Source organism: Macrobrachium rosenbergii, chromosome 9 (assembly GCF_040412425.1).
Source record: "Macrobrachium rosenbergii isolate ZJJX-2024 chromosome 9, ASM4041242v1, whole genome shotgun sequence".
Classification (NCBI taxonomy): Eukaryota; Metazoa; Arthropoda; class Malacostraca; order Decapoda; family Palaemonidae; genus Macrobrachium; species Macrobrachium rosenbergii.
The window spans coordinates 12,573,340-12,590,161 of record NC_089749.1 but is presented as its reverse complement, the minus strand read 5'-3'; the positions used below and the strand labels follow the sequence as shown (position 1 = coordinate 12,590,161).

Below are 16,822 nucleotides of genomic sequence, written 5' to 3'. Positions count from 1 at the left end.
AAAATAAAACGTAAAAGAGAATAAAAATAAAAAAAAATTATGACCCCAGAGGCGCATTCAATTGCGGACGGACAATCTCTTGACCTTAATGCGCTTAAGAATTTTATTTCTTAAGAAAAGAGGAAGTGATGTGTAGATGTGTAGTGGGTGTGAAAAGAAGGGGGTAAACCCACTTGCTATATTAAACTAGGACCCGATATGGAATTTTTAAATTCATATCACACTGTTGCCAGCTTCGAGGACGTACACAATCATTGTGTTAATATGGTAAATTTGACAATGATGATTTCAATTTTATTTGATAGAATAAAATCTTAAAAATTGCTAGGGGTTGTCTTAACGTTAATACAAAAGGTCACTAGACCATCATTTAAGAAAAAAATAAATATGCGCCGAAGTTTCTTCGGCGCAATCGAGTTTTCTGTACAGCGTATAATCAAGGCCACTGAAAATAGATCTATCTTTCTGTGGTCTCAGTATACAGTAATGCTGTATGAGCCGCGACCCACGAAACTTGAATCACGGTGGCCTATCCTATATCGTTGCCACGAGCGCGATTATGTCTAACTTTAAGCCTGAATAAAATAAAAACTACTGAGGCTAGAGGGCTGCGATTTGGTATGTTTCATGATTGGAGGAAGGATGATCAACATGCCAATTTGCAGCCCGCTAGCCTCAGTAGTTTTTAAGATCTGACGGCGGACAGAAAAATTGCTGACGGACAGACAAAGCCGGCACAATAGTTTTCTTTTACAGAAAACTAAAAACCAATATAAAATTGCGTACAATTCATGTAGGCCTGTCAGTAACACTCGTTTGTGTGCACTAAAAAACACAACCAAGGTTGTAGGAGCTAGCCTACACACATGTATACATATTTATGCACAAGTAAATTTACTTCTTACACACACAAAAAAAATATTAAAATGCGAAAAATTTGCATACGATATGAAGGGACAATATAATTCAAAAACAGGATAGTTGGGTGTTGAGGCTGAAAAAGATTTCTTCCTTGTAAAACAAGATCATTTTCACAGCTGAATGTGAATATTACCATACTGTAACACTTACGCTACGTATTGTACCGTCGTGTAACACCCTGTGGTACTACACTGCTCTCTAACAACCAAAGTAATCCACTAAACGGTTCTTTTGTACCCTATACTTGTACCCTATACTCAAGGCATATTATATTAAAAGTACTGTTACATAATGTAATATATCAAAATCTTGTAATATGACAAGATCCCAAAAGTACCGTATCGTACAGTATTGTAAAATCTCTAAAAGTACTGCATTATAGTCTCCTTACACCAAAAATAACGTAACACAAAAGGAATTCAATTCTTCGACACGGCAATATCTAAACAGATATTATGTATACTGATTCTGAGCAATGAAAATTAATCTTTATGTCAAGTTAGAGTAAAATGTATTATAATTATATATATATATATATATATATATATATATATATATATATATATATATATATATATATATATATGCTCTCTTTCTACATACATACATACACGAGGCTACTTGTATACAACCTGTGATTGCAGAAATCTCCCGCCACGAGACATACACCACAATGCCTAGACCAAGTTTACATAGTACGTAAAATTATAAATTCCAATAATTACAACTTTCGTAAATGCCAGGCTTTGCTCAGTTATTGCATAATGCCTGATGCTCCTTGAATGATTCAGTTCACTAAGAACCTTTAACATCATTCACTGTTTCGTCTATGGAGATTTTCCCTTTGTTATAAATCGCTCTCTAACTCCTATGAATTGTTTCATTCAATACATATTGCCTTGAGATTCATAATGTATTGTTTATATGAATTCTCGTGGTTACCGCAATTGGCAACGCAAAAAAACTAAACCTTGAGATTACTAGGTAAATATAAAAAAAAACTTGGTTGACAAACAAGATATCAATGTTAGAAAATATAACTCAAACATAATTCAAAATAAAAAAAAAAAAAGAAAACTTAAAAAACCACCAAACCTTGAAATCACTAAGTACATATAAAAAAAACCTTGGCTGACATATACAAGATAATATAGTGTTAGAAAATATAACACAAAGATAATAAAAAAATTGAGGGTTAACAATAATTATCGATTAAACCTTGAAAAAAAAGTTTCCAAATCTACTGAATCATCCATAAATATTTATCAACATTTTCATGATAACATAACATGGCAATGAAAAAATATGCAAAACTAAAATAAACAATTGTTAATGAAAGCAGTCACCTACTATACCTCAAAACAAGGCGTGAGAGCCAATCACTAATCACATTTACATAAGAAGCCCAAAATCGACATGAACAGTTCTACATAACGCAAAAAAAAAAAAAGTGCTACATTCATCTATGTGACAACAGGGAATGGAACACCATACTTAAGAGACTATTGCTAAAAGTCAAATATTACAGGACCAAGGTAACTCGAGTTTGCGAGAAACGTGTTAGCATTAACCACTCAAGGTTGGCAAAGTACTCTAACAATTACTCTTTGATTACTGTTCTTCAAGTGTCTCTGTGATGTGGTAGGCGACAGTATATATTATACATTACTGTTGCATAACATTAGTGAGCACAGTTCTACTAGGTTCAAACTACCACTATTACTGTGGCAAGAGAGAGAGAGAGAGAGAGAGAGAGAGAGAGAGACAGCGCAAAGCAATAGAAACCCAGAAAAAAAGCCTATAATGGTGATGAGGCGAAGCAGCCAACAAACTGCACAAGTGGAAGACAAGTCAAGAGGACGTGAAGGAGGTCAAAGAAGAGAGAGAGAGAGAGAGAGAGAGAACCACTTGTATGTGTGCTCAGCAAATATGCAGCTTTACTTGATCTAATATGCAAAGCTTTTCACCGTAATTTTCCAAATGGTGTTTAGACAAGTCTAAAGTGGTCGGTGGTGGCTGCGGATAAGTGAGGACCGGGGAAAAGGAGTGAAAGGGCAAAGAGGAATGGGGAGGAGGAAAGGAAGACGCATGATAAAAAAAGGGGGGGAGGGAAGGGGAGGAGGAGGAGAGGGTAAAGCGTACACTGAAAAGGGATTGGTCGGTTGGAAACGAGGAAGACCAATGAGCGTCTTTCCATCCCCTTTTGCATATTCTAAATCATTATTTTTTTTTTTTCACCACTCTTTGCCATTTCTCTTTACCTGCCGTTATGCCCTTCGAAGTGCTTGGCCTGCTCGTATCATTGGACGGGCTCACAGAGGTAACCCCTCCAACTCCATCTCCACCAATACCTCCTCCTCCTCCACCAGGCTCCTCTTCTTGCGACGAGCTCGCGTGCTCTCGCTTCGACCCTCCTCCTCCTTTGACGCTCATTCTTTTGTCCTTTTTACTAATGGCTGATGTCTGGTTTGCTTGGTCCTCCTTCTTCTCCTTCCTCCTCCTCCTCCTCCTTTCCTTGAAGTCCTTTGGAGTCTTCCTTTGGGTCCAGCTTCCCTGAGGTTTCGTAAAACTTTTCTGGTCAGTTTTTTTTTTATTCCATTTCAATCCTTGCTTGCATGGTCATCTCATATCTGTCTGATGCCTTTAGTGAATTCACATGCCTTTTTCTTATTTAATTAATGACACACAGACGTTTATTAACTGGTAAATCTACTACGACTATATTTATAATTCTTTTCTTACATTTTTGTCTATCTTTTGTTTATCAGAAACGGAGGCCCACTCTTTTATCAAGATATGGTAGATTGACGGTCTGAATAACTTTACGAATTTGTCTAATTTTTCTTTATTGCAATTTATATTTATTCTTTCAAAGACATAGTGAATTGACAATACGACACATTTATGGAAAACAATTTTTTTTTTTCACTTTTGTTTATGAATCTACCAAACTTACTGTCTATCAATTTAGTTTCATAGTATATTTTTGTCTACTTCTCATTTATCAAAATTTATCTTTATTCTTTCATAAAAAGTAACTATACCTTAGTTTAACCAGACCACTGAGCTGATTAACAGTTCTCCTAGGGCTGGCCCGAAGGATTAGACTTATTTTACGTGGTCAAGATCCAACTGGTTACCTAGCAACGGAACCTACAGTTTAATGTGGAATCCGAGCCACATTATACCGAGAAATGAATTTCTATCACCAGAAATAAATTCGAACGCCGGCCCTGCAGAGTGCTAGCCGAGAACGGTACCGACCAGTCCAACGAATAACTTATTAGACATACTTGGTTGTTGGTCTGACAAATCTACTTCATATCTGTTCATAATCTGGTTGAATAAACGTTTTGTCAAAAACACGGACAGGGACAAACCATTAAATTCTAAGCAAAACGGCATACCACAACTTCTTCCCACGATGCATTCCTATCTTGAAAAATAGATAAATTGTTACTGAAGTATCGTAACGCGTCACAAAGACCATTCCCTATCACGAATAATCAATGTGCCTGTAATATGCTCCTCAATTATATAATACAAAAAAAAAAAAAATCTAATACGGTTTTCGAAAAACAATTACAGCGCTCACAATGACTTTCATTAAGTGATCAGAGCTACTATTTTTGTTTTCACAGGCAAGCCAATTCGCGTTGCATGAAGTCCTTTATTAAGTATTTTCAGGAAATTAATTACTAATTACTCTCCGCATTCATTATGAAAATTGCTTTTGCCATTCAATACAGCAAATAAAATAATTATAACGACTAATAAAAATTACATGGTAAAGCCTCTATCCAATTAGGGACGGATATCAAAGATAAACGCTCTCTCTCTCTCTCTCTCTCTCTCTCTCTCTCTCTCTCTCTCTCTCAGTAAGCAGATCCAATTGGTTACTGGGAAATGGACGGAAATCATATTTGCCTTCTGTTAAAGACTTCGTTTTATAAGAAAATAATGAGTTTCCTGGAGGGAAGGTTTTTCCAAAATACGAAAACTGGGCGTTCGATTGGATAATCTCCGGATCGTAACAAGAATCGGTCTGTTGAAGCACTTTTAAAAAATGTATGAGAATTGTTAAAATTGATGAGAATTATTACATACCTTACTGAAATAAATTCTCAACGTATTAAAATAACACTTTGTGTGTGTGGAAAGACAAATTTATCTCCTCAAAGAGTTTCAAGGTTTGAAATGGGTCTTCATAAAAGAATGGCATTCTAAAGTACGAAACAGAAGTATTTCGGATATAAAAATTAATATGTACATAAATTCTGCAATAACTAATTGCTTTTCATAAAAAGAAATAAATTCTTCACATATTCATCCTCTAAAACAAACAACTCTACGACTGTTTTCACAATCTCTGGAATGGAATACAATTAATATTTAAAATACCGAATTATAAAGAATTTGGAGCAGAATTCCATTACTTAGTCTTATGACAATTATGCTCGTATGCCTTAATTAGCTATTTTCAATAACGTTCCCTCTCGGTACTCCATCTTTTAAAACAGTGCTTCTTAACCAGGGGTGCTCGCGCCCCTTGGGGGTGCTAAGCCGGTTCCTAAAGGGTGCGGGGATGCCTATGAATAATTAAAGCAAAATATATTTTTATATACGCATGTTATTTTTTCTGCAAAAAATAAAAATATAATACAATAAATAAAGTAAAATAATATAAAATAAATAATAATGATCATAATAACTGAATGATTAAAAAATGTGGTTTTGTTATTAATACACATCATATCAACTTTGCATTTTATTTTTTTTATTTCAGCAATTCAGGGGGTGCGAGAACTGACTGCTGATTCGAAAAGGGTGTATACATTGAAAAAGGTTAAGAACCACTGTTTTAGAAGCTTAGAAATAATACTGCTCTTAAACAGAAAAATAGGCATAAACCTAGTTTAAATTAATGATAGTAAAATTCCATCCCTAGATATATAGCATATAAAGAAATGCCTCCCCGAAATCTTGAATCCTGAAGCATATTTCTCACAATACATGAAACTCCAACGGCCCGAGATAAAAGACATCTCTGGGATCGAAAATTTTATCAATATGGAAAAGATAACTTAAAGTGTACGTGAAATGACTATAACCGTTGTTATCAGTAGAAGAAAATCACTTACTGGACCGCGGTAGACTTCAGCCTCACATATCAAAACAAATGCTGCGATAAAGAGTTGCCACTGGAAAGGTTATACGCAAGTTTCAGGTGCCTCTTTAGCAACCTGACACTTTTTCTTAACACTTCAAGGGTCACATAAATCTCTATGTATACATCAGTGTCCTTCAAAAGTCCAGGTGCCTTTCCAGCACTTTAACACCTTTCTCTAAACCTTTCAAGGACCACTATACCTTTATGTATACCTCAGTGTAACCCGAAAGTTCAGGTGCTTCTTCAGCACCTTAAACTATTTTCCTGATACGTCAAGGACCATCTACACCTTTACACATATCGAAATAACCCCCAAAAGTTCAGGTGCTTCTCCAGCACTTTACACCTTTTTCCAGATACTTCAAGGACCACCTACACCTTTACCCATATCTAAATGTCCCCCAAAAGTTCAGGAGCTTCTCCAGCACCTTACACCTTTTTCCAGATACTTTAAGGACCACCTACACCTTTATATATACCTAAATGTCCCCCAAAAGTTCAGGTGCCTCTACAGCACCTGAACTTCAAGGTCTACATACACCTTGATAAACCTCAATATCCCCCAAAAAGAACACACCAACCCTAATGCAATTATCATCATCTAAGAAACTCTCGAGGATGACCTTGGATCATAGAAAATCATCACCAAGGACGACCTCTCGAACGCACTCACCTTGAGAGAGGAAGACGTTGGAATTTGGCTGCTGGTAAGTATCGTCAGGATGGTGGTCGGGGTAGTGGGGCGACGGAGGGGCGCCGACGCTCGTGTTGTTCGCCGAGGGCGGGGCGCCCCCTGCCCTGCGGGACGCCGCTAGTAGCGGGTGGTGGTGGGAAGGACCTCGGATGGGAACTTCGGGAGGAGCCGGGTCGGGTGGCGTCCCCGCTGCTTCTGGAACGAAGGCAATGGCGTGGCATAAGTTTGTGTCGAGGAATCGAGGAATAATAATAATAATAATAATAATAATAATAATAATAATAATAATAATAATAATAATAATAATTGTCCAATATTAACGTGGTAGAGAAAAGAATTACAAGAGCAACTGAGACACAATATATAAAATGAACTCGAATTATGCATGACTTGTCTAAGAACGGGACTACTTCTTCTTCTAATAATAATAATAATAATAATAATAATAATAATAATAATAATAATAATAATAATAATAATAATAATAATAACAGCTTTCCAATCGTAACATGGTCGATAAAAGAATTATAAAGGAAAATTGAGAAGATGGACCCTATTCATATGGAACAAGCTCACACGGGCCAACAGCTTGAAACCTCAAGATTTTAAAGAATATGGTGTTTAATTTTCAGTCATGACAACTCAAAATTTTCATCGTACAATACTGCCCTAAAGTGGAAAACTTCAATATCTGCAAAATTTTCGAAACTGAGAGATACCACCTACTGAGCTCGTGAAATACTATTACACAAGTTACTGCAGTTTCAGAATGATTCTTCGTTGCTTTCCACGAGTATTTAGGGGGTCCCATTGTCAGTATCTGCTAAATCAGCAGTAAGGCAAGGGAGTATCCACCATTTTTCTCAGTTTTTTATTTTTGCAGATACGGCAGTCTTTCATTTTAGGGCAGAAGACTGAAGCCACGCGATGCTCGCTATTTCTCAACTGCTACGGAATACCTTTTGTTCTTTCGTAACACGCCGCCGCCGCCGCCGCCAGCCAGCCAGCAGCACCCTGTGATATCATATTCAAAGGACATATAACAAGTTAGGACCCTTCTGCGTGCTGCCTGTTAGGCCTATTTGTATGGGGGGAGGAAGGGGGCGAAAACTTCCCAAAATGCCGGAACGGGCAAAAAATTTACAAGCCATCAAGTACCTGACAAGTTTCCTTGTCAAAGCAATATGAGACTTTTGTAGATGTTCAGGGCACTCGAAAGTTTCCATAGCTGTTCCCATAGTTTGAGAGAGAGAGAGAGAGAGAGAGAGAGAGAGAGAGAGAGAGAGAGAGAGAGAGAGAGAGAGAGAGAGAGAGAGAGAGATATATATAAATATATATATGATATATATATATATATATATATATATATATATATATATATATATATATATATATATATATATATATATATATATATATATATATATATATATATATATATATATAGATATAGAGAGAGAGAGAGAGAGAGAGAGAGAGAGAGAGAGAGAGAGAGAGAGAGATTCCTATTCCTTTAGTGTATATATGTATATATATATATAGTATATATAGTGTATATATTATATATATATATATATATATATATATATATATATATATATATATATATAGAGAGAGAGAGAGAGAGAGAGAGAGAGAGAGAGAGAGAGAGAGAGAGAGAGAGAGAGAGAGAGAGAGAGAGATGGGACGATCTGTTCAATTCTAGGGGTTATTTTCAAACGATATGAATCATTGCATACACTTCCTTCAATCGGTCCCAAATTGCGTTTACTTTCTCAACCTAATGTAGATCTGAAAACAGAAGCATGACTGCATAAATACGGTTTAGGAAACGGACTCAGATGGTCATCTGATCCCTCAACAAGTAACCACTTAGGATTCAAACTTCGTTTGCTGACCTAATGCATTTAAGGGCATGCGAGTTGTCGCTTTTTATAATAATATTCCAGTATTTAATACAGTTCTAATAACTGTTTAGAAACGTTGAAAATTTTCAGTAAATGTCATATGGAACTATGAAATTGAGATTTTGGAAAAATCTTCTTTATAATGGTTATTCAATGGAAACAACACTCCTAAATGCCTTAAAAGATACAATTGTTAAAAAAGTAAAAAATGTGCCGAAGTTTTCTGTGCTACAGCGTATAATGAAGGCCACCGAAAATAGATCTATCTTTTGGTGGTCTCGATATAATGCTGTCCTGTACCGTTGCGAGAAGCACGATTATGGCTAACTTTAACCGTAAATAAAATAAAAACTACTGAGGCTAGAGGGCTGCAATTTGGTATGTTTGATGATTGGAGGGTGGATGATCAACATACCAATTTGCAGCCCTCTAGCCTCAGGAGTTTTTAAGATCTGAGGGCGGACAGAAAAAGTGAGGACAGAAAAAGGCGAACAGAATAAAGTGCGGACGGAAAGACAAAGCCGGCACAATAGTTTTCTTGTGAAGAAAACTAAAAATACCCGAAAAAAAAAAAAAAAAAAAAAAAAAAAAAAAATTTAAATTCACAACATCCGCAAAACAATTTTTTCAACCTCTTCCCATAACCGCAAGGCATACCCCACTTTGTGCTGGGGCGGGGTGGGAGGGGGTTACCGGATAAATAAAGGTAATAGAAACAAACCTTCCTAGGGGAGTTTATATATTTCCCCTCGGAGTAAATCTGATCACTGCATCCTGGTTGGGGGGGGGGAGGGGGGGGGTATATGGAAACCACAGGCGTCGAGGGTCTGCCCCCGGAATGTTTGCTTCCAAGGTTTAAGAGAGGCGAACTTGATCGCTGAAATCTGTTAACTCCGACCGCCCCCCCCGCCCCAACAACCACCAACAACAATAAAAGTAAAAAATACGCCGAAGTTTCTTCGGCGCAATCGAGTTTTCTGTGCATCATATAATCTTTCGGTAGTCTTGGTATAATGCTGCATGAGCGGCGGCCCATGAAGCTTTAACCACGGCCCGGCGGTGGCCTGGCCTAAATCGTTGACAGAGGCACGATTATGGCTAACTTTAACTTTAAATAAAATAAAAACTACTGTGGCTAGAGGGCTGCAACTTGTTAAGTCTGATGACGGGAGGGTGGATGATCAACATACCAATTTGCAGCCCTCTAGCCTCAGTAGTTTTTAAGATCTGAGGGCGGACAGAAAAAGTGCGGACGGACAGACAAAGCCGGCACAATAGTTTTCTTTCCAGAAAACTAAAAGAAAAAAAAAAAAAGTATTATCTGATGTGACTGTTTTATCAGCATACTGGAGTCTCAACAACATTGGTCACTGAAGATCAGCACTTAGACCTTTGAGGCATGATATGAAGAGAAATCTTAAATAAAATTTTTTTTTTTTCATCTTTTATTAGAAAAATATTACATTTCTTAAATAAAATATACGGACTGAACTGTGTAACACACGTACATAGTCAGCCACTGATTATAGGTCCCTTTCTATTCCTTAAATTGTTAGTCTTTCACTATAATATTAAGAGATACGCAATATTTGGTTACGGTTCCATTCCCGTAGGTGTTAAATGACCTTGTCGAGGCTTTCACGTTTTTAATTAAAATTGGATGGAATGCTCTATGCATGAGCATTGATCTCCCATGTACGTTATTCTCTCTCTCTCTCTCTCTCTCTCTCCACACCTTTGCTTAAATCTATTAAAATCTATTGAGTATAGCATTTGGGGAGAGAGAGAGAGAGAGAGAGAGAGAGAGAGAGAGAGAGAGAGAGAGAGAGAGAGAGAGAGAGAGAGAGAGAGAGATAGAGAATATGGTAAGTTCGAAGTGAGGAGAGAAGAGAGAGAATATGGATAAGGACCAAGTCGAGACAGAAAGAGATAATATGGCAAGTTCCAAGTGAGGAAGGAGAGAGAGAGAGAGAGAGAGAGAGAGAGAGAGAGAGAGAGAGAGAGAGAGAGAGAGAGAGATCAAAACAAAAAAAACCCAATTTTTCTACCCCTGGAAATAGTGGCGGGTAGCTATCTTTTTCTCTCACTCCATTGATGCGAAATGAATCTCACCCAGGCGGCTGCACTAACACCAACAGAAGAGATCATCGTTTCTAACCCAGTTACTCTCCCTTACTCTCTCTCTCCTCTCTCTCTCTCTCTCTCTCTCTCTCTCTCTCTCTCTCTCTCTCTCTCTCTCTCGGCCTGACCTCATTACACCCAAGAGCCTCCCTTGCCTACTGGAGTTTTTTTTTAATCTGACGCTTTTTTTCTTTAGCTTATTTTTTCTTCTCTTCTTCTGCTTGGCTGGAATTACAGCGGTGATTCCCCGTAATGCTAAATGATCAGTTATTAGTATTGATACAGTGAGACCTGTGAATGTATGCGTAATATTAAATGACACGTTATTTGCATGTATACAGTAGGACCTGTGAATTTATGCGTAATATTAAATACCCCGTTATTTGCAAGTATACAATAGGACCTGTGAATACATGTGTAATGCCAAATGACCCGTTATTATTATGCATACAGTAGGACCTGTGAATGTATGCGTAATACTAAATGACCCGTTATTTGCATGTATACAGTAGGGCCTGTGAATGTATGCATAATATTATATTGACCCGTTACAGCATGTATACAGTAGGACCCGTGAATATATGTATAATACCAAATGACCCGCTATTGGTATACATTAAAGTTGGAATTGCAGTATAGATGCAGTTGTTAGGAGACTGTAGAGGGTCGCATATGGAATAGGATGTTTGGGCGATCAGTACTCAGTCAAAATACGTTTCGTTCAAACCTAATTCAACAAAAAAAAGTCTGGACAAGATCAAGTTTTAAAGATAAACTTAAGTACACTGACGTTTTACTTTGCAGAAAAGGAATCATTAAGGGAAAAATCTGATTCTGTGTATGTGTGTGTGTGTTTGTTTGTTTGTTTGTGTGTGTGTAAAAGTCGAATAAGTCCATCATCCTTTTCGTTCAGTCTTCTATAGTGATTTCTCTCATTTTCTTTCAATGACCTATACTACTGTGATGCCAACGCATACTTCAAAAGCGAATCAGATCAAATAAGAGGAGAGAGAGAGTTCGTCCATCTGACACCTTAAATAATGAGAAAACACCCCTGCTTTCTGTGGTTTCCATATCTTCCCCTGACGGTGTACTGATCAGATTTCCTGTAGGGGGAGATTTATACTGTAAAAATCTATATGCCTATATTCATGTAAGAAGTGTGTGTGTGTGTGTATATATATCTCTTATACATACATATATATGTATGTATGTATGTACGTATGTATGCATATATATATATATATATATATATATATATATATATATATATATATATATATATATATATATATATATATGTGTGTGTGTGTGTGTGTGTGTGTATTACGCGTCTGAAATGGAAATCCCACAAATATTAAAAAATAGTTTAAGATTAAAAATTAAAAATTTACCTATACAACTTGACTCTAAGATAGATTTTCCCCACACAATTCATCCTTCCGGGAACGAGGTTCTCGTGAGTTAAAATGAATGACGGGTATTCTGAAAACGCCGTCCTTATATCGGTAAACAATTTTCGCTACTTGCTGTAAAAGGCCACTTGCGAAGGCTTTTGGTTTATCATTGGATTCTCGCACGTATTGATTATGGCGTAAATCATAAATAAACACACAAACATCTTTTTACTACTGGCAATATTGTATATATATATATATATATATATATATATATATATATATATATATATATATATATATATATATATATATATATACATACATAACTCTAACTCTATATATATATATATATATATATATATATATATATCTCTTTTATACATACATATAATATATATATACATATATATGTATATACATATATATATATATACATATACATATATATATATATATATATATATATATATATATATATATATATATATACAAACACACATACATACAAACACACACACACACACACACATATATATATATATATATATATATATATATATATATATATATATATATATATATATATATATTCATTAACTTTCTGTATTTGTCTATCAGCCTTCAAAAATCAGGACCTACTCTCTTCTTCTCCTCTCCCTGAATCCTTTTATTTACAGTTTACATTTTCCTGTAAATATATTCACAATATCACATGAAAACCAATATATAAGGTTCTCACAAAGTATTCATACACGCTTTGTCAAGCGCAATGTACTCCTCATCAAATTAAAAAGATGATGATGACAATCATTGTCGGTTTATGAAGACTCCTAGGTGATGAGTTAAAAGTACAATATTCGAGTCTTTGGAAAAAATTACAGATATATATGTCTCTGTATTAATCCTGTTTCCTGTGATGCAGAAACGCATTTATCAGGAAAGGAAAAATAATGATCGGGTCAACAGAATACTTGTCATCGCAATTTCTCTTTATGCAGTTGCAAAACAAGCGGAAATAGAACAAATTGGGATTAAAATTGAGAAAAAAAATGATTGCAGAATAAATATTAATGTGAATGTACAAGAAAAACAAACACAAAAAGCATTCACCCATTTAAGATGAGAACAGTTCAACATAAACAATCTGTATAAGGAAATAAAGAAATTAAGACTTCCTAACTGGAACTATACAAAAACAAGTAAAAAATACGCAATCGAGTTCTCTGTAAATCGTACAATCAAGGCCACCGAAAATAGATCTGTCTTTCGGTGGTCTCGGTATAATGCTGTATGAGCTGCGGCCCATGAAACTTTAACCACGTCGGGTGGTGGTCTTGGCCTGTATCGTTGCCAGACGCACGATTATGACTAACTTACCCTTGAATAAAATAAAAACTACTGAGGCTAGAGGGCTGCAATTTGATATGTTTGATGATTGGAGGGTGGATGATTAACATACCGATTTGAAGCCCTCTAGCCTCAGTAGTTTTTAAGATCCGAGGGCGGACAGAAAAAAGTACGGACAGGAAGCGATAGTTTTCTTTTAAGAAAGCTAAAAAATTAACTGCCCAAAAAGTGAAAATCAAAACATCACTTCGTTTTGCACACTAAACAGACAGACAAAAAAAATAATAAAATAAATAAATAAATAAATAAATAAAATAAAATAAAAAGTAAAAAAAAAACCTCGTACCCTACGAAAAAACAACAGCAAATCACAACAGGGGCCGTAGACAACCTCGCGTGAATCTCAGTGACACAACGGGAGTTAGGCGAAAATCAGAGTGAATCCATTTATTTCGAAATAGCCCTATTTACATTGCCGGAGGGTCTCACAAGGAAGTAGAGGAGGGGGAGGAAGGAGGAGGGGAAGGGAGGAGGACCCCCCTTTGTAAAAGACACAAAAGGCCTAATGTCTTCGCCCGATTTACATAGGAGGGAATGCCTCGCTGACATTTCGTTAAACCTACGACGCCAATAGAAGGAGCCGATTCTTCCCGAATTTAAAACAGCGAGAGAATGCGAGTTGTTTTTTTTGTTTTGAGACACTAGAATACATACGTACACATACGCACACACATACATATATATATATATAATATATATATATATATATATAATATATTATATACATATATATATATATATATATATATATATATATATATATATATATATATATATATATATATATATATATATATATATATATTGGCAAATGCCACAAAGGAAAAGCGAAACAACGGAGTGGTTGCTAGGCCTTTCGACACACGGTCCTTTACAAGCAGCCACTCCGTTGTTTCTTTAAATTCGTGGCATTTGCCTTTATTTATACATCCATCACGTTCCATATCTTGGTGAGTCAGTTATGCATACATATATTTATACATACATACATGCATACACATAACATGCCTAAAACATACTCTTGAATTTCATATCAGTTTAGTTAACCAATACGCGTTCACATAAGCTCACACACACAATCACATACACCATCTCAAATGAAGAAGAAGAAGAAGATGAAGAAAAAGAAGAGGAAGAAAATGGAAAAGCTATGAAATCCCATAAAAGGAACACGCGACAATGGCTACAATCCCAGAAGTCGTTCGATAAGAGGGAAAGAACGTTAGCCTAAAGAGAAGAAGGAGAAAATGGAAAAGCTATGAAATCCATTGGGACACGCGTTTTTAAATTACATGTGGTCATGGCTAGAAATCCCAGATGGGTTTCAGGTCGTTCAATAGGCTCAACAGAGGAAGGGATTATACGAACGCCTATAGAGAGAGAGAGAGAAGAGAGAGAGAGAGAGAGAGCAGAGAGGATATAGCACGGCTCAAGCAGAGAGAGAGAGAGAGAGAGAGAGAGAGAGAGAGAGAGAGAGGAGAGAGGGGCTCCGTTTCTACCGAACAGAAATTGTATTTCTTCCATTTTCTGTCTCCCCTTTTTCCATTCGCGCCCTTTTTCCCCTTTGTCCCTCTCTGTCCATTTCCTTTCTCTTTCCCCCTTTTCTCTAACCGACTCCTTTATCTCCTAGCAGTATTTTTAATGACATTCTCTATTTCTATTTATTCTTCCTTCTGGGTTCTCCTTCCGATTCTTACCAATTGTCATTCTCTTTACATTCCTACCTTTCTCCTTCCAAACATAACTTTATAACTTTTTTACTGGAGTTCATTTGTAAATTATATGCAGTTTCTCTCTCTCTCTCTCTCTCTCTCTCTCTCTCTCTCTCTCTCTCTCATAAGCATCGTTGCAACGCCAGTCTACATAAATCAATATATATCCAGATTCCACGTTATCAAGGGTTGCTATACATATTTTATCCTACTCTCTCTCTCTCTCCATCGTTGCTGATGACAAATCAATTTTCCAGATTCACGTTATCAAGTGTTGCTATACATATTTTATACCAATCTCCTCTCTCTCAAGCTGATGACAATATTTTTCCTGTTCCGGATGTATAATTTATACCAATCTCCCTTTATCAACGTTTCATGCTACATTTAAACTAACTGCTATAAATCTCTCAGCTCTCTCTCTCTCTCTCTCTCACACCAACCACCGCTACATACAACCCTTCCCTACCTCACAAAAGTTAAGAAAAAAAAAAACCTTACAAGTAAGAAATCAAGAACGAAGGAAACATCTCCAGGCGTTCAATAGAACGCGCTTCTTTGGCCCCATTACACTATACACCAAATCAACTCAAGAGTAGTGGGGATTCTGGAGAGGACTCTACAACAGTCCTACACAATGATCGTATTTCACTGATATCCCTACGGACTGCTTGAGGAGCGAGAGACCGCGTACGCACAAACCGGCCTAATTCAACAGCTGAGATTGTAAGCTGTCTGGGTATTTTGCAGCGTTTAAAGAACGCGTGGGTACATGAAGTGAGTGCAATGGATTTAGCTGTTTGTGTGGGTGGAGGTATGTATGCAGAATATACAACATCATATATATATATATATATATATATATGTATGTATATATGTATGCATAATATATATTTACTATATATATATAAATATAAATATATATATATATATATATACTGTATATATATATATATATATATATATATATATATATATATATATATATATATATATATATATGATCTTAATTTAATTTACACTACCTTAAAGAGGATGTACATATGTCCAGAAGACTGATTAACTAAAACAGAACGTCAGTCAACGTCCGGTTGTTAGGAGCCGCCATGAGCCGGCGCAAAAGCTTATCTTAAATGCAAGCTTTAGAAGAGTAAGCTTTTATTCGACTTTATGTTATCTGGCCAAAATACCTATGAAATTTACAACCTAAGCTCTCGTGGACTCTTCTGAAAGTTGGAGATGATCGGTGAGTGAGTCATCGGAAGATTGCCAGTGTGATTCAGCAGAGGTTGACTCAACTTCCGAATTCCACCGTCAAAATATCGTAAAAATCGCCGAAGGTTCTTCAGCGCAATCGAGTTTTCTGCACATCGTGTAATCAAGGCCACCGAAAATAGATCTATCTTTCGGTGGTCGCGGTATAATGCTGTATGAACCCCGTCCCATGGAACTTTAACCACGGCCCGGTGGTGGCCTGGCCTATGTCGTTG

General features: G+C 36.4%; 1 protein-coding gene across 1 annotated transcript in view; it reads right to left on the bottom strand.

The window, feature by feature from the left end:
- Positions 1 to 16,822, bottom strand: part of Ten-a (tenascin accessory) — a 1,082,171-nt gene that overhangs the window by 404,130 nt on the left and 661,219 nt on the right. The window contains 1 exon segment of the mRNA XM_067108410.1: positions 6,765 to 6,980. Coding sequence (XP_066964511.1) covers positions 6,765 to 6,980 — 216 coding nt within the window.